Genomic DNA, 17,040 nt, shown 5'->3' on the forward strand with positions numbered 1-17,040 from the left:
TAGGATTTGCTTGTAGCATGCCTGGTAGGGTGTTAGATCATAAGTGGTCTGTATCATTTTAGGAGCGTTTTGTTTGCTTTTGAGGAAGCTATGTAAGCAGAACAACGTTTCGCAGTGCGATCAAGTCGTTTTTTCTTGTTTGATAATCTTTAATAGGCGCTGTATCTGGCGCAAGTGAGTTGGAGACGATTCTGCGAACTGGAATATATTTGCTTCCTAAACTTCAGCTGCAAAAATTTCCTAGTTTGGCTGAATGAACCGATCGTAGAAATTGAAAAGAAATATTCTATGAATGCGCATAGTTTGGTCTTTGTCATAATATTTGCTCTCTTATAACCATGTGTATTCTTTTCTGCCTTCGAAGGTTTGCGGAAGGCTGCGTTGAGGTGAAAAGCAGTTAATAAATGATCACTAATACCTGGAAATAGAGTACTGTTGGGTACAAAATCAAGTCTACCAGAATAAAATCAAGCGTGTTTGAGACATTGGGTGATATTCTATTTGGTTGTGTAATTAGCAGTGTCAGTGAGAACATCGAGCAACAGTTAATGAAGTTATCACCCTGCTTAAAGAAGGGATGCAAAATTGTTATTGTATTAGTGTTCCAAAGAATGCTCGAAAAAGTAGTCACCGAGTATAGGAGCAGAAGAGAATGTGGTAATTATTTTCATGAAGAAGTCATGGAGGCGGTGTAGATGAAGATTGGAGGCCTGTACCCAGCATTAATTTATGATTGTGAAGAGTTAACACCTACACCGTTTCAAGGCGACTGTTAATATTGCCTGATGATGGAATGTCATTCGATATAGCGAGTAGAACGCCTTTACCACGATGAGCCAGCTAATCACATCTGTGCGTGATAAAATTAGCTGCGCTATGAAATATTCCATGGCCTTGAACGTTGGGTGCGGGCCATTTTTACGTAAGAGCAATAGTGGGCGTAGTACAGGTATCAGTAATGGATAATAACGGATCATGTTTATTTAGTACACTCCTAGGGTTAGTAAATGTAATGGACAGTTGCTAATTGGACGAAGAATGAAACTCATTGCCTTCATCGCATGCCTAGACAGTGGCGGATGATGATGCATCTGAATTACTGCCAGTGTTATCTGGGCGTGTCCTCCTAAGTTATTGAATGGCACCCAAAGTTGCATCATATATGTGCAACCTGTCATTGATGGCCAGTTTGTCGCGTTTTAGTTTGAATTTCTGCGACTGAGGCTGATATTTTGCAGAATCTATTAGTTAGTTCTCTGCCGGATCGTTTAGCAGCAGAAAACTTCTTCTACAACATCTTTAGGTTTCACCTCATTGCGCAGTGACAACACTAAATCTCTGATTTTAAAGTTAGTAAACTTTGAATAATGAGGCGCCATTTGTTCGGAGAGAAATTGTCCAACAATGAACCCGCTGAAATGAGTAAGTGGGAAACAACTCGAACAATGCCTTAATCTAATTTGCTAGTTTTATTTTTTGCTATACAAGCAGTAAAAACAAGGCCTGGGGCCAATTGTGGCACCGATCATCAGCTTCTTGTTGCCAAAATTAAGCTTCGATTGAGGAAAACGTAGAAAACTAGAAGGCCTTTCAGGTATGATCTGGATCAAATTCCATTAGAATATGCTGTGGAAGTGAGGAATCGATTTCAAGAATTAGATCTAGAAGACAGAGAGCCCGAAGAGATGTGGACAGATGTTCGTGATATAATACAAGAAGTTGCTACTACGGTAGTTCCAAAGCAAAAGAAATGCAAGAAAGCAAACTGGTTATCTGAAGAGGCTTTGCAAATAGCTGAAAAAAGAGGATGGCAAAAGCTATGGGGGAAAGAGAAAGATACAAGGTTCTCAATGCGGATTTTCAGAAAATAGCAAGGAGAGATAAGAATGCCTTCCTGAACATACAGTGCCAAGCAGTTGAGGACAACAGCCAATTAAGGAACACAAGAGCTCTGTATAAGACAATCAAATATATCAAAGGAAGCTTCTGTGCTAAGCTGGGCGTGATAAAGGACAAACAAGGCAAGGACCTCACTGAAGCCTCAGAGATAAAGAAGAGGTGGCAGGAATACACAGAACTGTACAAGAAGGACCCGAATGTACAAACCCAACATAAGACGGTTGTGATTACTGATCTCGAGCCGGGCATCCTGAAGAGTGAAGTTGAATGGGCCTTAGCCAGCCTTGTTAAGAACAAAGCTAGCGGAATTGATGGTATTCCAGCTGAGTTGCTTCAAAACCTCAACCATGACGCTGTTAACATTCTGTATACATTATGTCAGCAAATTTGGACAACCCTGCAGTGGCCACAGGATTGGAGGAGGTCAGTTTACATCCCCATTCCAAATAAAGGCAGTACCAAAGATTGTTCCAACTACCGCACGATCGCGCTTATTTCGCATGCTAGCAAGGTGATGTTCAAAATCCTCCAAGTTAGGCTGCAACAGTATGTGGATCGGGAGCTTCCGGACGTGCAAGCTGGGTTTCTCAAGGGCAGAGGAACTAAAGACCAGATTGCCAACCTTCGCTGGATCATGGAAAAAACAAGAGAGTTCCAGAAACCCATCTACTTCTGCTTTATTGATTTTGCGAAAGTGTTTGACTGCGTAGATCACAGCAGATTGTGGCAAGCTCTCCAAGAAATGGGAGTTCCAATTCGCCTCATCTGTCTCCTCAGGAACCTGTATGAAGGACGAGAGGCCACAGTCAGAACTGGGCATGGTCTTACTGATTGATTTCCGATTAAGAAAGGAGTGAGACAAGGCTACATACTGTCGCCCTGCCTGTTTAACCTATATGCTGAGTGCATCATGAGGAAGGCCCGGTCTGGACGAGTCTTCAGCTTGAGTGAAGATGGCCGGGAAACGTATCAACAACCTTAGATATGCGGATGATATCACTTTAATAACAGAAAGTGAAGTGGAACTCCAGATACTTCTGATGCGCGTACAAAAAGAGAGTGAGAAGCTTGGGCTTAAACTGAACATTAAAAGGACAAAGATCATGGCGTCTTGCCCTATCAAGTCCTGGAGCATCAATGGACAAGAAGTGGAAGCTGTGACAGATTTTCTCTTCTTGGGCTCCAAGATTACCTCGGAAGGAGACTGCAGCCATGAAATTAGGAGACTCCTGCTTCTGGGAAAGAGAGCCATGGCTAGCCTTGACCGCCTAGTAAAGAGCAGAGACATTACACTGCCAAGATCCGTATAAGTCGTGCTATGGTCTTTCCAATTGTGATGTATGGATGCGAGAGCTGGACTGTGAAAAAGGCTGACCGCCGAAGAATTCACGCGTTTGAATTGTGGTGCTGGCGAAGACTCTTGAGAGTTCCTTGGACTGTCAGAAGATCAAATCAGTCGATATTGTCGACCATAAACCCTGACCGCTCATTGGAGGGTCAAATTCTAAAGTTAAAGCTCAGCTACTTTGGTCATCTGATGAGAAGAGAGGAGCCGCTGGAGAAAGATTTGATGTTGGGAAAGGTTGAGGGTCGCCGGAGAAGGGGTAGGCAGCAAACGCGATGGTTAGACGGCATCCTCGAGGCACTGCAGATGAAGTTATGTGATGTTAGGAAGATAGTGAGAGACCGGAAAGCGTGACGTGACATGGTCCATAGGGTCACGAAGAGTCGGACACGACTGAACGACTGAACTGAACTGAGTTTTATTTTTGTTGCTGTTTTATTTTTAGCCAGATTGTTGAGAATCGGGAATACTGTAAAATATTAGATTATCCCGACGAGATCATTTTTCTAGCTCGGTCAGGCGCGATTGTAATCGGCAGTTTTCAGATTTATTTATTCCACTGATGCCTTAGTCATTTGATTTCTTCTGGTAGATGGTCGAATAAGTCGATTTGGTCTCAAGATCGTCCAGTCGCTTGCTAATATCCCTGATGTCTAACTGTATAGATTTTTGCGGGTTTTAATGGATTTTATGCCAGCGGCCAACGCAGACATCGGCAGGTTTATTGCCATCATCTGCCTTTCAACCCGGTCGAACTAACTTAGCTCGGTGGCGTAGCGTGGGACACTCTGACTCGCGACCCGAAATTCCAAGTTGCATTACATCACTTGACCACCTTTTTTATCGATATCAACATGTGTGTGTTATGCAATAGCCATTTCATGGCCCTCTAGAGAAATCTTTTTTTTTTTTTTGTCGCGGCGATGAGCATATATTTGTCAAACGCTACGTAAAACGATATACGCAGGGGTAACGTGTTTCACTCGCTAATCGAGGGTCACAGTTCCTATAATTCATTTGACCACCATACCTTTTTTTTAGTTGACATCATGACGTATGACGCAATGTCTACTTCATGGTGCCTCTAGACAAATCAAGATGCTCTAGTGATATTTTCACTAGTTTTCGTTTTATCATGGTTCAAATGTTCTTATGTTATGTGCTATTCCCATGTTGCTTATTTGTGTAAAGTCTAGTACGACAGCAAAATCAACAAGGGATCTATAAATGGCTTCAATATTTACTAAGAAGTGCGATCTGTATTGAGACGTTAATAATTATTCTTTTAATTTCACTGCTTGTTTTACTGGTTACTGGTTAATTAAACAATTTGAGCCCAGAGAGTCAATCTGAGGGCACCCTGACACGAAGCATGTAAGCAATGACAACAAAACAAATGCTATTAAAAGCTTTGAATCGATTGCAGTGCATTCTGTGCTTTCAAGGAGCAAGGAGGCAAGCTGAAAACAAACTTTTGGGGAAAGAAATCTAAAAATAATAAACTACCATACATTGCCAATGTACAATACGTTATATAGTTATTTGTAGCACTTCATATTTGGTTTTGAATTTTGTTTCAGTACAACAGAGAGTAAGCGTTCAATAACACAGAAGGTTGAGCTAGTTGGTACATATTTTTAAGGAAATCTATCCTTGTCCTTTGTCTCCGCGCTGTTATTCCTTAAAAAGAGTAAGCGTTGTAGATGTAGAAAAGTTTCATTTGATAAAATCAACATTTTTTTTTTTTTTTTTGCAATTTTCCCCAACTGGTCCCCTCTTCTCCTCTTAGGACTGAAAATTAAATAAAGAGAACAGTGCATGGTTACCGTGACTCATTGCCCTGTGCAGACCGATGAGGGCTCGATAAATGTGATTGAATGGATTCAACGAATGTCTGGCAGTGTAGAAATCGCCCACGTAGCATTGGCAAAAACGTCTGCTTCGGCATTACACCGCACGTCTATCGCATGCTCCCTTTTATACCTTGACGAAGGTGCTACCACGCTGCGCTAATTCCCCTTCTTGCGATCTCGCCACTCGCGTATTAATGCATGTAACCGTTTTTAACCTCTCGCACCTTTAATTTGAGGCAATGAACTCCTCTGAGCTCTCGACGGCTGGACGTCTCTGTCGATGAGTGAAGCGTCGATGCCTCTCCCCTTTAGTTTTTCTGGAGGCTTCACCCGCTCAATGGCACTGTTTTCGAAGGGTGTAGTAGCTGCTGACTAAATAAAAATGTTTTGTTTAGATTAGTTGGGGAAAATTTGTCTGATTTCACTTCATTTTCTTTCTCTTTTTCCCGAAGATGTGTGACAACCAGAACCTTGGGTACGCGACAAACATTCGGTACGACAACAGCACCATGTCACTGATCACCTTCGACCGAAATTTCGGATATGCACTGACCTTTGACAACGAGCAGACACTGCGATTTAAGGTGGGTACGAAGAAATAATTGCTTGGCATAAATATCCTCCTTCACATTTCGAAATATTTCATTAGTACTTGCCTTCAGGATACTTTCATGCGTAACAAATTTGATATTTTCATCTGAATTTGACCGAAAATTGATATGACAGCTTTATTTCCGACTTTAATCATCATATCTTATAACTGGCAAAAGGAGTGCAGAGCAGTGAACAAAGATTGCAGTCAATCTTTATATTCTTATTTTCTTTAGAAAAATGTGTCGCTCCTTACATGAACAACCTTAAGACAAGGCATCAAATCTATCCAGATTGCATAATATAACTCAAGTACATGTTTTTATGTTTTTGAACAACTAACCAACTAGCCTCATGTAGGCTTTTGCTTACATAGAGATCTTATGGCACTGTCGTATTTTCCCCTTATATAGCGCTTTACGCCTGCTCTAATGGCGCAACAATACTCCACTGCTATCGTAATCAATGTAGCATAAATTTCAAGACATTCTCAGCTTTGCACAAAAACAGCAGAGCATGGCGTTATTTTTTGTGCGCGCCTCTATCTATTTGCTGTGATCAAGCCACTCAAACCGCTATCTCCTGATCGGCTTATATGGTACAAGGGAAGTTATTGATGGCCATCATAGACGAATCTTAGAAGAAATTGATCTTTCGACAACAATATCTCAACACTTGAGGTGCACACAGCTTTCGTTTTGCTTCCAAGTGCCGCAGCACACTTGTTTTCCCATATATTTCCGTCCTCACCATAAAAAGAGCCTGCGAAGCGCTTGAATGATTTCAAAACAACAGCGTCCGTTCGACCCGTATTCAACTACGCAAGGAGGCAGAAGCTTCCGCTCATGTGAGGTAGACACCATCCACATCACGCCGCGGCGCGCCTCCGCGACTGGAAGTTGCCATGCTCACCCCGCATTATTCTTCCTGTATAATTACGTGCAGCTCTTGGCTATAATTTGAGGCAAACCTAAACGATGTAGCAATGCCTTGCTTCAAAGCACAACTGCAGGCGACAGCTCTGCTATTCTCGCATTAAACATCTTTAACTTGGCATCGCTTACATTTTTAAGCGTCATGAACAGATTTACACTTGTGATTATTCAGAAGCAAGATGTTGGTTTTCGTGGCAATGCTACAGGCAGTAGCACCGTTTTCTAAATAAGCAATGCGCGAATTTCAATTTCACTGGCTTTCAGAAGCGTTGTTTTGATGCTCGGTATTCTGAACTACCATGTCTGCCAAGAGAACGTAGAAAAATATAATTTCCTGTGATGCTGGGGAGTTTTATTTTGTATTATGGCATCAGTTCTTAAACTCGGCAATGTAAAATTGCTTACATGATTTTAGTTAACTTATCGCGTAATCAATAAACCAAATAAAGTGCACTATATCTCTGTTGCTGTACAATCCATCTGCACAAACCATACCGAGGTATCTCCATAGTGTTGAAAATCAAAATCTGTGAAAAGTAAAAAGAATTTAATCTTTTATAAGCATTGAGATTGGTTTAAACGAGCTGATACGATTTTTTTTCTTTTTCGAGAATAAACACATTCACGGATATTAACAATCGCTGCCTACAATTTTATTATTTCCCGTGCAATATTCGAAAAATGAGGAGCCGTAAGAAGGCCTTTAGTTCTTTCGATAACAAAATACCCCATCTTTGTGCTCGGATGCCTGACACCATGCAAGACCTCTGGGCGGAAAACGCACGACGGTGACTGGCTCCTGACGAAAAGTGGGCTCCGCTCACTATGGTGTAAGCCTGCAAGCTTAAGCTATATTTGGGCAGAAATTCGTCTTCACGCGGCACGCTACAAGATGCTAGTTTGCAAGAAAATACTGAGCTTTAAATTAATACTGGCTATTTTTTCTAACAGCACCTACTTTTGCAACAAAACCAGTCTTGGGATATCATAGCAAACCAGTGGGGGAACAAATATGGAAAGAATAAGACATGTGCTCAATATTACTCCGGAGCTGCTCAGTACAGACTCACCCTATACGCTTCTTAGGGGCGTTACTTCCGATATGCCACTAAAGAATTCGTTTTTTTCTTAGAAATCGTTATGGTCATCCTTTATAGTCATTATAGTAGAAAAAAAAGTATCACTGAATTGTTTTGGCTTTATTTTACTCATTCTTCTGAGACATATCACTGCTATCAGCACGGAACTTTGATTGCTCTAGGCAAGATTTGTTTTTGTTTTTTTATGGAGTGTAACTTCCCAAAGCGACTGTGAATATGATAGACGCCGTAGTGGAGGACTCTGGAATTCTTGGCCGCCTGGGGGTACTTATTACGCGCTGAATTCGCACACCACACGGACGTCTAGCTTTTTGCCGCCGTCTAAAAGCGGTCTCCACGGCCGGGCTTTATCCCGTATTCTTGGGAAGTGTATGCGCTAAGAACTCAGCCACCGCAGCGGGGTACTCTAGCCAAGAACACCTAGCCGCGAAAGAAGCCTTATATTTTCTGTAGACCGGCAAGCTAGGATTTTACGCACTTGGGCACAATAATATACCAGAAAAATCTTTTAGTGCCATGCCACTAGCTCACGGGTAAATCGGAAAGACAAGATGTGTATCACAAGCACAGACCATTGAACTCCCCAGAAAACAAAAATCCGCCGAACAAATTTGAAACGAGGAATTTCTCACGGGAACCGAATGCGGAACTTTACAGTTGTCATTGCAGGCAAGCACGCCAGAAAATTAAATGTTATTCCCGCGCGGTGTACACTGTATTTAGTCGTCTTCATCATGCTGCATCCGTGCGTAATAGGTACAACTTTGTCACCTGAGGTGCATCGAGCAGACCCAAAATGCTATGGCGTGCTACCATTGAGGTGCTACCATTAAGCAACCAAAAGCTAAATGAAACCTCAAGTGCTTGCGAAATACTTGGGGCTTGGCAAACAGCTAAATCGGATTGCATTTTTTTAGCATTTTTTCGCTCAAGCTTTCACCTACGTAGCCTTTATTATACCACTGCTTTCATACTCGTTAGCCTTTCAAGACTAAAATAGCGCATGTCGTATACAGTGTCGTAGATTGATTGATTCATGGCCATGTATAGTGGTACAATTTATCTATCCAGTGAATTTTGGGAGGACACGAATGTGGCGTCGGTACCATGTTGACAAAGAAAAGGCTTACCGCCAATATGGTGGATGTTTCATGGCCAGCAGGTGCAATGCGTAGTAGCACGTAACATTTCCCGTGTGCATGAGAATTTTTTAGTCGGAGGAGCTACTCTTGCCCTCCCGCCTAATGCTGCACAGGCGAATGGTAGCGCTGAGTTTGAACAAAAATATTCTGTGCACTGGAAGACACGCCCTAGTTAAAGGTGGGAGTCGTTATAGAATGTATAGTGCCGCTTTAGAAATGCGCACATTGGAGGAGAGTGCGCAAGATATTTCTTACATGTTGTAGTCAATTGTGCGGGATTGCGTTGGCTTTTTATAAAACGATGTTTGTTACCCAACTTATATCTTCAAGGCAGTTTGATAGTGTAACGCACGCTGCCTTTTCTTGGCTATGCAGTCAAATTCTGGTAATGTTAAATTACGTGAAACTTTTGTCCAGGTGTGTGACGCGTGGAATGCTGCCGGCACGAAGTTGGGAATCGCGGTTTACGACGTCGATTACGACAGCAATTCAACTCGCTGCGACCCGCTGTGGATCAAGGGCAGCTGGGACAGACTACGCTTCCTGAGCAGGCTTAACGCTTTCGTCCGTCAAAACTACATGAAGCCCAACTATTACACAAGCTGTCTTGAGGTCACGTGATACCTAACGATAATAAAGCGCCGAAACTACGACTTATATCCTATGCAGTCTCCGCAGCACTGCTCTCATGCTTATTTTTGGTGCGTTAACATTTAAACCATCCTGTTTGAAAATGCCGTTAGCCCGCTGTCCCTACCTTGGAAAGAGGCGTGTGAAGAACCGGATATACCCCGCTACCCTATAGGGAAGAAGGGAGGGCAGGGTGGCAGGAAGAGGTTAAGTCGGGAAATAAATACAAACAAGAAATTACGAGGTTTAACTCTGCAATATTTCATAATAAGAGCAAAAGTTCTTTTTAGCATGGAGACAGTCAGACGTCTCACGAATGATGCACTCGCAGATGCAGAAGCGGTCAGCCTATAGCAGGCGCTTTTCATGTTACTTTCATTAAAATGCCAAGCATTCTATTCAGATGTCTGCAGTTCTCGTTTAGCATGTCGTATCCGCAGAAGTTTCGCACGACCAGCAATGTCAGCCGGATGATCAGACGAAGCCTGGCATGTGTATTGAACTGTTCATGAACTTGATTGAACAACGAGGGCAGGTGCCGCTCTCTATGCACGACTAGTTTTGCGGTCTGCCGATCTTGCCTTAGGAAGGAAGGAGAAGCCAGCGCACGTTCACGCCACGCGCTTGAGTGGCTAGTAGGAGACAAGAAGGGATACAGATTTGTAACACTGATCGCTTGGCCCTAACCTGAGAGCCGCGTGGTGATATCCGGATTCGGCCTGTCAGCGGCAGCAGCTGGTCCATTTTCTGAGAAAACAAACACTAATGTATGCTGTGTCGAATCAATAGTGGTGGTTGTTTATATATTTTTCTGTGCATTAAAAACTGGTAGTCGCAAAAGAGATTTCACGTAAATAAACGAATCTGCAAGAATCGTTATACAAATATGAAAAACGAAGCGACCAATTCCGAAGACTATCCAAACAGGTATTTTACAGAGCTCTTCTTGAGGTTACTCCTGCAGGATATCAGAAATAATTGACCTATTTACCAATAGTGTTCCGGGAAATGCCCCCATGCCGAAATATGCAGCCGATCTGGTAACTAGATTATTTTTTTAGAACAATAATAGTAACAATATCAAGTGAAACAGGAAAATTTAAACGATGCCTAGAGTACGCCAGCTGATAAGACTGCACAAGTGTTGCTCACTTGTTCTCTGTCTTATGCTCTGTCGATGTCTACACCTGCAAGAGTAGGACAATTGAATGGGCATCTGCAAACAACTGCGTTCCCAGGCCTACCTCAAATATCTCATTCTTTAACCCTAGGTTCATATTAGCTGAGACACCCGCTATAGAATACAGCCAGCTATGTAGTACATACGCGGGTTCATTCGTGATCGCGAGAAACATCATCCGTTGCGCCTCTGCTTTCAACAGCGGCGCAATTGAAAACCGTGCATCAAGCAACTAAAGGTGACAACAAACGAGTTCACTGAAAACTTTTCCTATCTCAACGAAAACAACGTTCTTGAAAGAGGAAACAGCACTAGACTGCATTTGGGAAATATTTTCCAAATACAGTCGCCTTCGCCTAGCTATCGACTGGTAGCGGGCTTATACTTCCACTCCGATTTTTTGCTCGTCGTATAACGCTTGAAATTTTGTTATGTATTGCCTATTTGAGATCACGACAGCACTTAAAGCATTATCAGCGTCCTAAATTTTTTGTGATCCATGCCGTACTACGAATTAAATCTATGGGTTTATGCTGATTGCATGCATTCGGATACAGGCGCGGGAATATGTACTACCCAGCAGACTCCCACAGGGCGGTTTTGAATCGACCGCTTAACTGCACGGTGTAAAGCCACGGTCTCTCTGCAAACGAAAGTGACCTTCAAGTCACCTTAACAGATACTGCGTCTTTCCTCTTTTATACACCAATTTCTGAAAACCAGTCATGGGCTCTGGATACAGATGTAGTTGGAAGTGAAGCAGAAGAAAGTGTAATAAGAGTGGCCGAGCCCAACAATAAGGAAAAGAGGAGACCCAGAGAGGAAACAACAAATAAAAAGAAAAAAAAGAAAAGGGGCGACGCCTCAGTTCGCAGGTCGAGCCAACGTTTCGACAAGTGGACTTGTCTTCGTCTGGGTACCATCTTCCATCTTCTTCCTCTCGCTCTACCTGGATCCCAAACAACATCTGTGCTATTTCTTAGAAATTCACGTCATGATTGCTTGGTTATCTCAATGAATGACACTGAAATCAATTGAGGGCAGATCGAAGATGTCTGTATTAATATCCTGCAATGCGGTACTTATTCTTTAGGCAGAGCTGTTACAGGCTAAAATGTGAAAATAAATTAACTGATTCGTTTGCAACCGCTTTTTGCTGGGAGTCGAAACTGTTTTGGGCCTGGATTGTGCAGGTTAGACTATAGATAAATTCACTTCGAATCGCTGATATCAGAATTCTTTTTCGTCTACACATCAAGAGTTTTCATCAATGGAAACTAAATTGTAAAAACTAACTTTTCATATTATCTTTCTTTTTTTCTTTTCTCCCATCTGCTTTTCTACCGCGTAAACGTCGACGCAGTTCAATAGAGTTGTGCAATAAATGTTGCCTAAAAACGCGTTTAGTGGCGTGTTCGGCAGTGTTTTTTTCATGGGTATTTTTAAAGCTATAGTAATTTATCAGAAATATGAAAATCCGAAGAATTTTTATGCTCTAATGGGTGAATACACGAGAGCATGAATCTTAGCCATCCACAGCGGCTAGCACGTTTGCCTCGATGTAAATGTCAGTATACCTTCAGAACATTGTACAACGGAAGGAAACCCAGTGTAATTTGCTTGAGGATGATGGTCCCAAGTTTACGAGACAGAATGACGGCTGCGGCGGCCGCAATTTAAAGGCGAAGAAATACACAAACACCAGTGAATACACAATATCAGCGCACGACGAGGAGCCCCTCCACTATATGCAGCCCTTCGAAGTAATTTGTCGATTGAGAATTTTATGCTTCATATAGCAAACAAAGGCGAAAAAATCTTGCACATAGTGTAAAACCTAGAGATCCAGATTTGCTTCCTACATTTTTGAAACAAAGCCCCCAGCTTCGTCATGTTCACGCAAAATTAAGCACTTCTCTGAGACTCCGTTTCGATTTCGCAGCACACTGTCCTGAAAACATATGCAGCACTAAAATATCAGATATTTCAGTTTTTTTAAGGTTTCAAGAAATTTTGAGTTAATGCAGCTAATTTGCAATTTCAGAATGTGTATTGGTGAAATATTGCTCATTTCGTGAGCTAGGAGTTGTTACGGATATTAAGTTACTTTATTTACTAGTAGCCTCAAATAGAACGATATTTCAGAAGAACGTTGTTACAAAAGCAAAGAGGTGAGCAAAAACAAACGAAATACAAAGTACAAGCGCCATGGGTCTGGTTATACAACTCCGTTTGAGGTGTCAGTACCCACGCCCGATAAGCAAACTAGAGAACGAGAGAACGATCAATGCATTTCTTATAAACATCAGCGTACAATGTTAGCCGAAATTATAAGGAAGCGAACGCAGATAAATTTTCTGTTAACATACGTTACAAATTAGATAAATTTTCACGGAATGCGCAGATTAACTTGAATGCTGGCTTTGAATTCTAATAGAAGCTTCCAGTCCTCTGATGTACGTCAGATCAAAAGACAGCGAAGAGGGATGTGTACGGCGTGCAATTCCGATTTTGTGAGCATGATCGTACAGGATGAGATGAAAGGCGGAAGTAGTATCATTTCTTCAGACAGATTAAGGCAATCATAAAAGGATTTCCGAAGTAAGCATAACCTTAAAAATGTTTTACGAGTACGAGAAGCGAAAGAGTGCGTTTTAAACGTGTTTTCTCTGGAGACGACAGCTGCAGCACTGTTGTTGATGAGCTTTAGACTGGCAGAGTTATCAACAATCTCAAGTGCTATAATTAGGTTATTGCAGCTGAGATTCGGAATTGCTGAAGCATATCATAATTGGTTGTGGAGAAGCATTTTGTACAGCTTGAGTTTTTCAAAAGAAGGGGCTATAGAAACATTGAAGGGGCGGTGACAGACTATTAGTTTTGTTAGGCTCTCTTGGAAAAGTTATCACATAAATACAATGTTGATATGCTAGGCACAAAGAAGAAATAAGTTATAGAGAAGTCGGAGAAGAGTTAATTTGAATACGAGAGATAGCCATATCACGCGACAGGCTCTAGTAGAGCGTCGTTAAGGTAACATCTAGCAGGAGGACATCATGCTCCAAAAACAAGACTGCATTTAGTAGGAAAAAGTTTCATTAATCAGATTATACCATTAAGATACAAAATTCAGATTAGAGTGCTGATTTCAGTAATGTCATTATTGCCTCCGTAAATCACACCGTCATCTGCGCCCAAATGAAAGTTGGAAGATATGCGGCTAGTTACGTCGTTAGTTTAAGTCAGATACTTTCCTAATACATATCCTGGGCACGCTAAATGGCAAGGGCTCAGTGAAGGATAAGCATTATTATAAAATTAACGAGAATGGTTACAAAATGTATTCCTGTCAAGAAAAGAGAGTCTGGCTTTAGTTTGCGTAGCTTCACAAGAAAAAGTGGCGTACTTTTACATAAGCCTTCGTAAAATCCAGCCACATGCAGTCGGCATCTTCTTGTGTTTTAAATCAAAACATCTAGCCTCTGTACACACGACATAAAACCATATGTTTTCGTAACATTGTCTCAGTCTGCATATATTGTCTGTTCCAAGAAAGGTGCAGTTATTATACGCGTGACTATTATGGTACAAACCTGTCCGCCTCTGGCACTAATCTGCACTTTACGACCTCCAGGTCCCTCAAGAGCCACACGTGCGCTTTTTGTTCATCTCTCCCGCCAACGATCTGCGTAGGTGACGGCAAGCCACTTCAAAGCATGACGCACCTGATTTTCCTGTTTTTCTTCTTTGTCACTGCCTTTTTTTCCTCATCCCACAACACAAAATGAAGCAATGAAAAGCGAAGGTCATGTCACAAGCTATATCTTCTCTCACACGAAGGCCGCGCAGACAGTCTGGTCAACGTGTCGTTTGCATCCTTCAACGGCCATTCCCACCCGTCGTTTCTCGGCTTCTGTATTGTCCATTGCTGGAATCTCGTGCAGGATACGCGATACTCTTGGCGCCTATTGCACGCCCACTACTGAATCATCCATCGCCGCTGACACCTCATCGCCGATCTTCATACAACGGTTAGTTACAATCTAGCGTATGATATGCTAGACAGTTTAAGAGCGCAATGCAGCGTTACGCCATCATGCATTTTTTTTTCCGCAGAAAAATCTATTTAGTAGTATATGACTGAAAAAAAAAAACAGCTAGTTAACCACCCAGCGATTAGTACATCGTAGAAATTCCTGTCCCGCATTTCTTTCTCAATTGATTACGGTGGCGTCTTGAAGGTTAATGACTAAAATAGAACGCATTGCTTCGTAATTTTGTTTATCCATTAAAATTCTAAATTATTTGGACGCGGATAGGACCACCTTCAACCTTAATTTGTTACCTCTCTTAGCTTGAGAGTTTAGAGGTCGCAAAGATTGAAAGCTGGTAGTGTAACTAAATCTTGGGCCTGTGCACAGTTTCCAGAATTACTGCTTTTTCTTTTGCCCATAGGAACGTCGGCCTTGACACTACCCATTTTCTTAACATGCATGAAGCGACCACTCTTTGAACGCGGGCACCGTATCTTCTTTAATGGTAACTCAACGAAACTTTACTGGGGGCACTTGAGAGTACTTATTTGCTCTGAATGCTAGATCATCGACGCCTCATCGTGATTCTACTGCTAGATTCATTTACCACACGACATTAATGTACACCCCGCATATATATATATATATATATATATATATATATATATATATATATATATATATATATATATATATATATATATATATATATATATATATAGTGGAGTTTTTGGCTAGCAAACCAAGAGAGTTAGGTTGGAAACCTGTATATAACCAATCATGTTTTATGCATTTAAATTATCACTTAATAATATAACTCATTTGAAACACTGCAGAATTTATTTCACACGCAATCTTTTCCACATTTTCATCGCGTAACGTGTCGTTTCACGTAGGAGATTGGGGTGTTTGCTACTTTCACACACAATTATGTGGTGAGACGTCATGAGATGCTGCTTTTTTATAGACGCTGGCTATCGTGCACGATAGGGCACCTGATGCCATCACATCACAATCTGCCGCATAAGGGTACCGCAAGGACATCTAAAAGATCTCGCGCAATCACTGAGAAATACAGTCGCCTATCACTATCCTAATGCAAACGACCATATTAAAAACAACCTGTCCTCGTGGAAAGGAAGATTTTAGGATTAGCTTTCATTATAGCCCTAGCACAGTAGCTGGTCGGTATTTGTTTTTTCGAGTTGCAGTTTTATTGCGTCAGCCCTATGACAGCTTCCTCCCAAGACGGATTGCAGAGCCGTTCGTGTGAAGCCATTCCCCCAGATTCCTTTCAAGTACAGAAATCTAGTAGAGCTCACGCCAATTTATCAGCTCAATATCACAAGGAGCAAACGCTAAGTATGGTACGAACTGCGTCCGCGTTTTGAGCAATCATCCGTATTACGTCGCACCGTACCTCAGGGCCTCGTGATTCGCGCTGCGTTGAGTCCTGTTCTAGCTCTGGTACCCGATAGACGTTGCCGGTATTTTGATTACAGGAGACATTACGGCACTACGAAGAGCCCGGCGGGCTGAAATCAATGGCTCACGCGACAGCGGTGAGGGTACAGCCAGACTTCAGCATTCAGTGGTGTGAGTGGCAGAAGCGGTAATTACGAGAAATATAAGCAGTGCAAGCAGCCCCATACACACGAAAACCGAAGTGCAAGCGCTAGAAATTGCTGTAGCTCATTGAAAAATTAACCGCCACTTTTATTTTCCCTTTGCTATTCTGCCTGCTGAGGTTAGCATTCACGTGTAACTACCAGTCAAAAGACGAAGGACCAAGAGGAAGACGAGGCACACACATCGACTGGACAGTCGATGTGGGTGCCTCGTCTTCTTTTTTGTTCTTCGTCTTTTGACTGTTTTTGTTTTCAAGAACATGTACCAACTAACCCAAGTTTCAACTCTGTTACGTGTAACTATACTGTGCTAATCACACTTTGAATATTCGTGAAAGGAGCGCCGTGTGGAATGGGCGCACCCGAGGGTTGCGTCTCAGGTCGTGAAAAAGAGATGTTGGCATGCGCCCGGTAGACTTTTTCGATGATGTTTTGCTCGCAATGCATCGGAAGGTTACTTCTAAGGCTTTGAATCATCAGCAACGCGGAGGTTTTTGAGCGCTTTGTAAGGACGACCGTGCCACGAGCCACGAGCACTGCCGCGGAAGAAATTTATTGACGAGATTCACATGAACTCTTGAATATAACCTCGCGCTCCTACTCTCTGCCTTTTGTCTTTCGTTATCGTCTTTCTCTGCAGGGCTCTCTAGCTCAGCGCAAACGTTCAAGACATAGTGCTTCTACGCAAATGCGTACTCCGACA

The 17,040-nt window shown here is 42.2% G+C and overlaps 1 protein-coding gene across 1 annotated transcript in view; it reads left to right on the forward strand.

Annotated features, from left to right (window-relative positions):
• Positions 1-9,518, forward strand: part of LOC146175500 (uncharacterized) — a 38,599-nt gene extending 29,081 nt beyond the window's left edge. The window contains exons 9-10 of the mRNA XM_084580785.1: positions 5,550-5,681; positions 9,283-9,518. Coding sequence (XP_084436911.1) covers positions 5,550-5,681; positions 9,283-9,486 — 336 coding nt within the window. The 3' untranslated portion in view covers positions 9,487-9,518. The remainder of the gene's footprint in view (positions 1-5,549; positions 5,682-9,282) is intronic.
• Positions 9,519-17,040: the final 7,522 nt, after the last annotated feature.

The sequence above is a fragment of the Amblyomma maculatum genome, chromosome 10 (assembly GCF_055883805.1).
Source record: "Amblyomma maculatum isolate TAMU_Amacu chromosome 10, ASM5588380v1, whole genome shotgun sequence".
NCBI lineage: Eukaryota > Metazoa > Arthropoda > Arachnida > Ixodida > Ixodidae > Amblyomma > Amblyomma maculatum.